The 9,585-nt window shown below is 32.6% G+C and overlaps 1 protein-coding gene across 1 annotated transcript; it reads left to right on the top strand.

Annotated features, from left to right (window-relative positions):
* The first annotated feature begins 3,789 nt into the window (after window positions 1–3,789).
* LOC144555855 (TLR4 regulator/MIR-interacting MSAP protein) lies at window positions 3,790–6,528 on the top strand. Its single transcript, XM_078304287.1, has 9 exons — window positions 3,790–4,004; window positions 4,142–4,168; window positions 4,481–4,560; window positions 4,778–4,850; window positions 5,116–5,173; window positions 5,417–5,468; window positions 5,835–5,859; window positions 5,939–6,030; window positions 6,241–6,528. The coding sequence occupies exons 1-9, from the start codon at window positions 3,879–3,881 to the stop codon at window positions 6,272–6,274; spliced, it is 567 nt and encodes a 188-aa protein (XP_078160413.1). The 5' UTR covers window positions 3,790–3,878; the 3' UTR covers window positions 6,275–6,528.
* Window positions 6,529–9,585: the final 3,057 nt, after the last annotated feature.

Here is a 9,585-nt window from a genome sequence, read left to right as displayed (position 1 = left end):
AGTGATTTTGTACCTATCTTAAAAAATAGCAAATTTTTTTTAAAAATTATAAAATTTCATCTCTATGCATATTTTAGTATAAATATTTTGTTAAATGGTTCGGATCGATAATTTAGACTTTGAAAATGAAAATATAAAATATGAGATATAATGAGGTATGAAAAAAATGAGGCATTGGAACCCTCCTCATTATATATACATATACATATATTATATTATATATACATATGGATATACCAAGCTTCTAAATAGCGTTTATAGCGGTGTAGCGGGGAGACAAAAAAAAAAGCTTTAGCGAATAGCGGAGCTATAGCGAAAGCTATTATAAATAGCGTTTTTTTATTTCAAAAATTATATTTTATATTTCTACTAATAGTAAAAAGAGTGATGCTTCTATGGACATAAGGGCCTATTTGTAAAATGAATATATTTTTATTTTCAAAGTTCAAACAGCCGATCCGAACCGTTCATCTTGTTCTCCATATTAATATATCTCTGGAGACCAAATTTTACATTTTTCTGAATTTATTTACTATTTATTAAGATGGGTATAAAAAATATCAAATTCAGACCATTGAATTTTGTACCCATCTTAATAAATAGTAAAAAAAATCAGAAAAATGTAAAATTTGGTCTCCAAGCACATATTAATATGGAGAACAAGATGAATGGTTCGGATCGACTGTTTGAACTTTAAAAATAAAAATATGTTCATTTTACAAATAGGTCCTTATGTCCATAGAAGGCTTTGCCTAGTAAAAATGTCTCATCAAGAAAAAAAATATCAAATTAATTAAGAAGTTCTAATATTATTCATATTAAACCAATACAAAGTTCAAATTGTCATTCAAAATATCCCTAATTCAAAAACTATCGATATATTTTATATTCAAAATATACCACTACCATATATTAATGCATGATACAAAATTTAATTGATATAGCGGTATAGCCCGCACATGTTCCATTGTATTGATATAGCTTAATAAAGTAAAAAAAAAAACCAATCTAGATATTAAGGCCCATTAAAATTGCAAAATCATGTTTTCAGAAAAAAAAATTGCAAAATTATAACCCATGTAGCATAGCGGACCGCTATTGCCGCTATTGCCGCTACGCGCTACGCGCTATAGCGGACCGCTATTACCGCTATAGCGGTCGTAGCTTGATTAGCGCAGTTTTAGCCCGTAGCTTAGCTTTTTGGGTCCAAAACCGCTATAGCTTAGCTATAGCTAGCTATTTAGAAGCTTGGGATATACATATATTATATTATATATACATATGCATATGCATATATTATATTATATATACATATATTATAAAAATATGAGTTTATAAAAAAAAAATCAAATGACGTTTATAAACAAAATAATCATCGTTGTATGCCTACAGTTGACCGAAAACTTAAACTAAATTTTTTCGGTAATTGGTGTTAAGATCGAAATTTTTTTTGCCGGTTTGGATACTTTTAAAATTCCAGCCTATGTTTGGTTATTTTTTTAAAAACAAATTCTTTGGATATAAATAAAAAATTTATATGTATAATATATGTATATCAAATTTGACATCTGCTGGTAAATCAGCAAGTCTGGACTGATACAGGGACCAAACTATAAAAGTGATTACACCAACATGTAAAGCATTCAAAAATACACATAATTGACACAAATTTCAATTTATTTGGATTTTTCTACAGTTAGTTATGAATTTCCAAACTTCAGCTTTCAAAAAAACTTTAAACAGCCATAACTTTGGCTAGGAAAGTCGGATTTGGGCGTATGACCACTTTTTAAAAAGGGGGACGAGACGTATTCGAATATCGACATCCAAAGTATCAGAATTTAAAAAAAACATTGTTTAGTGCCTCAAAAATCCAGTTTAATTTTTCGGTAGGTATACAACGATTGGTATTTTGTTTATGAACGTCGTTTGGGTTTTTTTTTTTTTATAAACTCATTTTTTTATAATATATGGAGATGGGCTGTGGTGCATTAGACCATAAATCACTGATTCAAAGTCCAAATGACCGATCCAAACCGTTCATCTTGTTCTCCATATTAATATGTACTTGGAGACCAAATTTTACATTTTTTGGAATTTTTTTACTATTTATTAAGCCAATTTGAAAATCTGAAAATATGGGTGAACAGTAAAAACAGTAAAAATTTCTGAACCACCGGATCAGCGATTTTCAAAGTGGCTTAATAAATAGTAAAAAAATTCCAAAAAATGTAAAATTTGGTCTCCAAGTACATATTAATATGGATAACAAGGTGAACGGTTTGGATCGGTCATTTGGACTTTGAATCGGTGATTTATGGTCCAATGCACAAGAATATTTATGTATTGCAATGCACCATAACCCATCTCATAATATATGTATATGTATATATGTAAATGAGTTTATAAAAAAAAAGGGAAATTCCATTTTTGGAAAAAAAAATTCCGGTTTTGGAATTAAAAATCGGAAATGTTTTTTCCGGAATTGGATACCGGAATTTTTCTTTTTCCGGTTTTAGGCATGAATTTTCGGAAAAAAAATTTCCGGTAATTGGTGCTAACCGATTTAGGTAGTATTCGAAATACACCACCGGTTTGGTTATATTATCAAGTTTTAAACCGTTCACACAAACTCGACGCAGATCAGACCAGACTTTAGATAAATTTTGTCTAAAGCCCTTGGACTAAACCCAAATCCTTGCTGGAATATGTTGCGGCCTACAAATTTATCACCAAATCTAAATGCCATCAAATTACTCAGAAAGATCATCTACATGTTAGATATATCACCAACAAAAAAAGAAAAAGAAAATCCTTTTTTAGATTTATTAGAAAGCTATTCCAGGCCAGGGTCATCTGATACCTCTGCTGGCACATTGGTTGAGATAGATAACAACCAATGAAAGTAAGTGCTTGATATCCATTATCAATCATTTTCTTATTATAAAAAATAAGCATTTTGTAACATAAATTAAGCTATAATAAAGTCAGACAGCAACAGCACTGTTGCAGGATTGTACAATGCCAGCTTGTTTTGTCTCAAGATGCTGTTCAATAATCGGTGTGTTGGACTGTTGTTATTGGCTCGCTGCCTTCTCCAAGGACGGATCTATAATCAGTTCTCGGGTGTTTCGTTCCTTTAACTTTGGTCCTGGCATAGATGATAGATAAATAATACTAGTGTAGGTAACTGTGTTTGACAGCAGGAGAACTCAACATGTTAACAACAGCTGTATAATGGGAACAGGAGCCCATATCTGATGAAATCATGTTTCCGTTGAGATCTGGACCGTCCGATCTGAATCCAAATTAATGCTTGAATATTTGTGTGAATTCTGATCAGACAATTCGGATCTAAATAGATATATTTTCTTACCTTAGGGGATATGAATTCTATGAACGGGAGGAGATACCTTTTTTTTTTTTTTTTTTTTTTTTTCTGTGCTACATTGTTTTTGGAAAATTTCTCCACGGAATTATTTGCTTGTACAATTTGGGCAAGCCTCTAATCCAATAGCATAAGACATGTTAGCCCATTAAGCCCACTAAGCCCACTAAGCCCACTAGACACAGTAGTTTGAATTGACCATATTGTCCCTCAAAGCATAATAATAATAGCCCATAAACTAGTTTACCATTGTCAGATGTAATTACTAATACATGTTGAGGCCCAAGTCCAACAGTGGGAGTTCCACATGCTGATTTTCTGGTCCATTGTTGGATCGGGGAAAGGCTCTAATCTACACTCGGGTTGACCTCGCAGTTAAACCCGATCCAATTGTTTCCAGCTCCCCGCTCCAGCGCTCGCCACTGTTTCCGATCCCTACCTGCTTCCTAAGATCCCGGAGTCGATTGGTAATTTGGTACTGAAACAACTAATGGAGACGAAAGACAAAAATGGAAACCTTAGATCCGCTTTGTGGATTTTGTTACTGACAACTATGACCTTCGCTCCAGTCGTCTCTTCGATTGATGACAAATGCGGCGCTTGCAAAGCTGTCGCTGTACGCTTTCTCCCCTTCTCCTCAAATTCTTTAGTCAAACCGATTTTGTGAACTTTTTTTTGTCAATTTAGGTTAGAGGTTATTGGTTTCCTTATTAAACTGCGCATCTGATCTGATTTGTCTATGATTTCTCTCAGGGTGAGCTCGAAATCGGCCTTTCCAATGTGAGTTTCTTCAATTCCTGTTATCTGGTACTGGTTTCCATTATAAAGTGGGGTTGTGAGATAATACCGTAACAATGTACTACAATAGACCTGAAATATACTCTTTTAAGAATTCAAATTGTCTATTTGAGTTCTGTTTCCATACTAGTTGAGTGACTGTTACCAAAAAATAGAGAAAAAGATAAGGAAACTGGAGGATATTTCTTTTTCGAAGTATTTTGCTAAAGATCTAATCAAGTTGTATAGTCCATTACCTTATTGTAATTTTCTATTCCTCTGTTTTTTTTTTCCTATGTTTAATTTATGTTGTAGGAGAAACCAAAAAATGACTTGGACATGCGTTACCGATTGAATTCTAAAGGCCAACGTGAAGGGAAAGTCATAGATTACAGGTTAGCAAACTAAAAGACAAATAAGAGTCAATATATTTCGGATGAAAGTTATTGTTGCTTAGAATTCCCATATTTTACAGTATATATGAAATATTTCTCATTTTGCAGGGGCATACAAGATATGTTTTGTTTTGTAGTGATGCATCATATTGGCTTATAAATATTCTAATTTTTAGTTAACAAGATTTTGTTGCCAATTTGTAATTTGTTACTTCAGAGTCAGTGAGCTTAGAGTTATAGATCTTATTGATGGACTCTGTGATAAAATGCAAGATTATACATTAGAGGAGGTATTTTTTTCCTTTTCTTTTGTCTAACAGTAAGAAAGTAAAAGGGTTATCAATATTGGCTAGTACAGAATGAACAAAACCGATATGGTACCGGTTCCCTCATAATGCAAGCAATTCCTAAAACCCACTAACTGCAGGTTAAGTTGCTTGTAAAGCAAATCCTCAATATGACCCAATTTGCCTAAATTAAATTAAATTGTTCTAAATCAATCCAACTAAATCTTCCATTATGCTTGAATTAACTTACATTGTTCTTACTTTTCAGCTTGATTCCGGCAAAGAAGGATGGATAAAAGTCAGAAACTGGGACAATCTCAAAACCGGTAATACCATACCTCCTGTTTCAATCAACCAGCACCATTGTTTTAGTGTGTTTGTAATGGGATGGCCAGTCAAAGTATTTAGGCTTTTGAGCGAGCATCAACTTCTGGCCTAACTAAAAACACCAATTGGCTTCTACTGAACTGAGCTGATACCAAAGCGGCCTGGCTATGTATTGCAATCTTTTATTTAGTTTTGACCTTGTTGAATTGAAGCCAAACTTCTGTTTTCGATGTTTTCTGTAGATAAGCAAGCAGCAAAAGCACATTCAAAGGCCATCTCTTCATTCTGTGGCAGGTTACTCTTTGTTTTTCTGTCTTTCTGTAGTATATCTCCCTTTGGCTACTCAGAAAATTGATATATTCTTTCCATCAAGTACTTTAAGCACTAAATATTTTGGTGTTGCCAAACCATTGGACTGACTTCATCTGACCTTACGAATTGGCTCAATGGACTTTGGGAATCCTAAATCAAGGACAAACTATAGATATGGACTTGGGGAATCCTAAATCAAGGACAAACTATAGATGGTTGAGGCTCGATTGAATCAGATTTGAGTTTATCAATCAAGGACTACCAGTCAGAGACCTTAACTCAGTATCATAATGTGGCTAATTTTTTAGTTATATATACTTATTTTTTATATTGTTCTTTATCATGCAGGTTATTGGAGGAAACAGAAGATGAGGTACTACGGCCCCCCCCCCCCCCCCCCCCCCCCCTCCCCCCCGTGTGTGTATTCTCTTACAGATTTTTATTTTTTTCAGCTATCTGAGAGGATAAAAGGAGGGTCAATACAAGTAGGAGGTGTCGGCAAGGCTCTTTGCCAGGATCTTACCAATTATTGCAATCCTCTTGGGTACAACTAAAAAACTTGCAATCTTGTTTTCCATGAAATTAAATATCCTAAGACCAGAGAAAGTTTTAAGTTTCTTTTCAAACTTTATTGGTTCACACTAATGCCTATACTGCACCACACATTTTGGTCAAAAAAAAATTATCCTACTGTTTTCCTTTTAATTAAAAATTTAATTCTGCTTCTTTGTTTTTGTTGTCGATGGTTTTTCAGAAATTCCAAACGGGCAGATGATGGAGAATTATGAAGGGACAGATAGATTTCTAGAAGAACTAGTTAGAAATATTGGCATAAACATCAAAGGGGCTGGAAATAGGTAACCAGCATCTCATGTAGTATTCTTGTTTTATTAATATTTTACTTGTATAAGAGAAAAAAAAAATTTACAATTGACAAATTTTGCATATCTCGACATTTTACTGAACTAATTTTGCATATCTATTTGTTTATGTATTTTCGAACTTTCACATACTGTCATAATTTTACTGCTGCTTATTAATGTTGGAATATTACAATTTTTGGTAGACACTGTATAGGCCCCTCCTCTCTACAATTTTTAAAGTCTTAAATACTAGGCTTTATTGGTCTTAAAACGAATTCATACTTGTTGTATCATAGACCTTGAATGGCTGGACTTATGACTTAGTCATCCTTATAAAGTTTAACCCTTATTTATTTATCTGCCAGACACTATTTTTCTTAGTTATGAGTCTAATTTAATCTAAATGGCTTAGCTATAAACATTTCTTCATTCGAATCCATACAGTAAAAAATGGTTTACTTTAGAAAGCTCCACTAAAATTAAACATGTAAGACTGATGTTTTGCATGGGCGGCGCACATGAAATTCCCTCGTTCTTCTTTTTGTTTTTTAAATAGCCATCTGGAATTTGCCAGGTCCCAGAGAATTTGAATTCCAATTTGGCAGAGAATGTGGCGATGCGTGAACATATGTTTTTTTTTTCCTTTTACCAAATTTCTTAAGCACAGTGGAATCCTGGAAGGTCGATTGGAACTGAGCCCATCTCCACAAAAGTGACCCATTGGTGGCCTTGGGATGAACTTATATATTTTTTTCTTTTTCCTTTTTTTGGACTAAACGATGGAGGTTCACAGTCACAGGTCCAACATCCATATTTTCAAATTAACTACAGAAATAAATTAAGAATTGAAAACGTGTTAATTTTTAGATCAAGCTTAGCCAGCCATATTCTGTAACGGACTAACGGTTCTTATGAAGTGAAGTGAACTAAAAAGAAAAATTGTTTATCTATGTTCCATTGTTCCTTGGAACTTTAATTGCGTTAGTGACCAATTTGTTGATTCTTCCTCTCTAATTTAATTAACTCATTGTGGAATGGACTAGATATTCCCCATGCCTCAACATTCTTTAGTAACTAACACCTTTCTCCATGGATGGTGAACCTTTTTAAGTAGTAATATACTGCCGCTGCACTGCCTCCATATTTCACCGGATCTCGCTGCATATGGGACCAATATGTGAGTGGAAGGCATTGATTGTTAGGAGCACTATATTTTCCTGTCATAAATTAACAAACCATATCGGAACAGAACATAAAAAAGAAGGTACATTATATGGTCGGAAAATTAAATATGATATATGAAATATTCTTCAAAAAATAAACAGAGGAAATATACATGAGATGATCGTGCAGGTTTGAAGTTGCATGCCTGGGAACTTTCAGAAATACAGAAGCCTTTTAAACACTATCGGCACATACATTGTGTCTGTGACCATTTTTAGCAAACATAGAATTGATCACCTGAATTTCTTTGTAAAAATTTCAGCAACTTCCAAATTCAACAATTTGTTTACCAAAGTAAATATGCTTGTACTTTTAAAACTTGTCTTCTTTAAAAAATATTTGTTTATTATAAATGAATATTTTCATAGTATTTTAAATGAATATCTTCATTATTAATACAGGGTGAATCAAAGCAATAATATAACTTTGCCTACAAATGACAATCATCTCTCTCTCTATCATAAAATATACGGGTAAGGCTAAGGTGCTATGGGTTGCATAGAGGGCTACGATGCTACGGTTCAATATTTGAGTTTTCAAATTTCAAACAGTCGATCCGAACCGTTCATCTTGTTCTCCATATTAATATGTGTTTGGAGACCAAATTTTACATTTTTTGCAAATTTGTTACTATTTTTTAAGATAGGTAGAAAATCAGTTGATCTAAAAAATTCTGCACCATTAAGATATTTGATTTTCAACTTATCTAAAAAAATAGTAAAAAATTTCCACAAAAATGTAAAATTTGGTCTCCAAACGCATATTAATATGGAGAACAAGATGAACGATTTGGATCGACTGTTTGAATTTTGAAAACTAGAATATTGAGCCATAGCACCATAGCCCTCTATGCAATCCATAGCACCTTAGCCTTACCCTAAAATATACAGTGATCTCTTCTTAAAACTATACACCACAAAAGATATTAAGTTTCAAATTATTTAATCTATTTCACACCATCAGTATCCTCATCCATTCCATTTTATCCTATCTTCATGTTTAAAATAATTGGATAACTCATATTTTGAAACGCCTTCTTTCATCGTTTAAGCAAGAGCATATGTTTGCACCATTTTTGTACAAAATTTCATCCAGTTAATTGCGTTGCTTTTTTATTATTGTTTTTCGAGTTTTGAAAAATTATTTATTTACATCTAAAATTTATTTTTGTTAGATTTTTCTTAATTATAATTATAAAAAAATTATATATTTTAAAATAAATATTATTTTTTGAAATCTCATGTTTGAGGTTTTAGTCCGTATGTGTTTTTTTTTTTTGCTCAATGATACTAAATTATAGAGACGAACTGATTTACATACGCCATTTGTCTTCTCATCCTTATTTTTGATTTACGACAGTGTTATGTATGCAATTGCGTCATTCATTTACAATTGAGCTCTGTATTGAACTTCTTAGATATTGTTTGTTATATTCGAGGATTCCATCAAACACTTTGATAAATTTATTTGAAAAGATTTATTTTAGTACCGAACTTTATCAAAAGAAGTCATGAAAAATACTTTTGGAGTGAGTCTATGGTACTATGCATATTACGATTTGTTACTGTGCTACGGCTCTATATTCGAGTTTTCAAATCCTAACGGTCGATCCGAACCATTCATCTTATTCTCCATACTAATATGTGTTTGAAGACCAAATTTTACATTTTTTGAAATTTTTTTACTATTTTTTTAGATTTATTGAAAATCACTGTTTTTGGATGGTCCAGAATTTTCAGATTAAGTGATTTTCTAAATATCTAAAAAAAATAGTAAATTTTTTTCAAAAAATGTAAAATTTGGTCTCCAAACACATATTAATATGGAGAACAAGATGAACGGTTCGGATCGACCGTTAGGATTTGAAAACTCGAATATAGAGCCGTAGCACGGCAACAATCCGTGATATGCATAGTACCATAGACTCACTCATACTTTTGTAGTAAAACTTTAATTGCGCACTATTAAACTAGAAGAAAAACAAGAGGGATATTTTAAATACAACATTTGAG

This window comes from Carex rostrata, chromosome 6, assembly GCF_964058835.1.
Source record: "Carex rostrata chromosome 6, lpCarRost1.2, whole genome shotgun sequence".
NCBI lineage: Eukaryota > Viridiplantae > Streptophyta > Magnoliopsida > Poales > Cyperaceae > Carex > Carex rostrata.
Note: the sequence above shows the minus strand (reverse complement) of the source record. Positions and strands in the feature narration are given on the sequence as shown.

Bases quoted from the DNA above. Each gene is read 5' to 3' on its own strand.
- LOC144555855 (XM_078304287.1), top strand. From the start codon at position 3,879: ATGGAGACGAAAGACAAAAATGGAAACCTTAGATCCGCTTTGTGGATT. The intron at 4,005-4,141 runs GTACGCTTTCTC...GATTTCTCTCAG, and splicing joins GCGCTTGCAAAGCTGTCGCT to GGTGAGCTCGAAATCGGCCT. The intron at 5,469-5,834 runs GTTACTCTTTGT...TTTATCATGCAG, and splicing joins ATCTCTTCATTCTGTGGCAG to GTTATTGGAGGAAACAGAAG.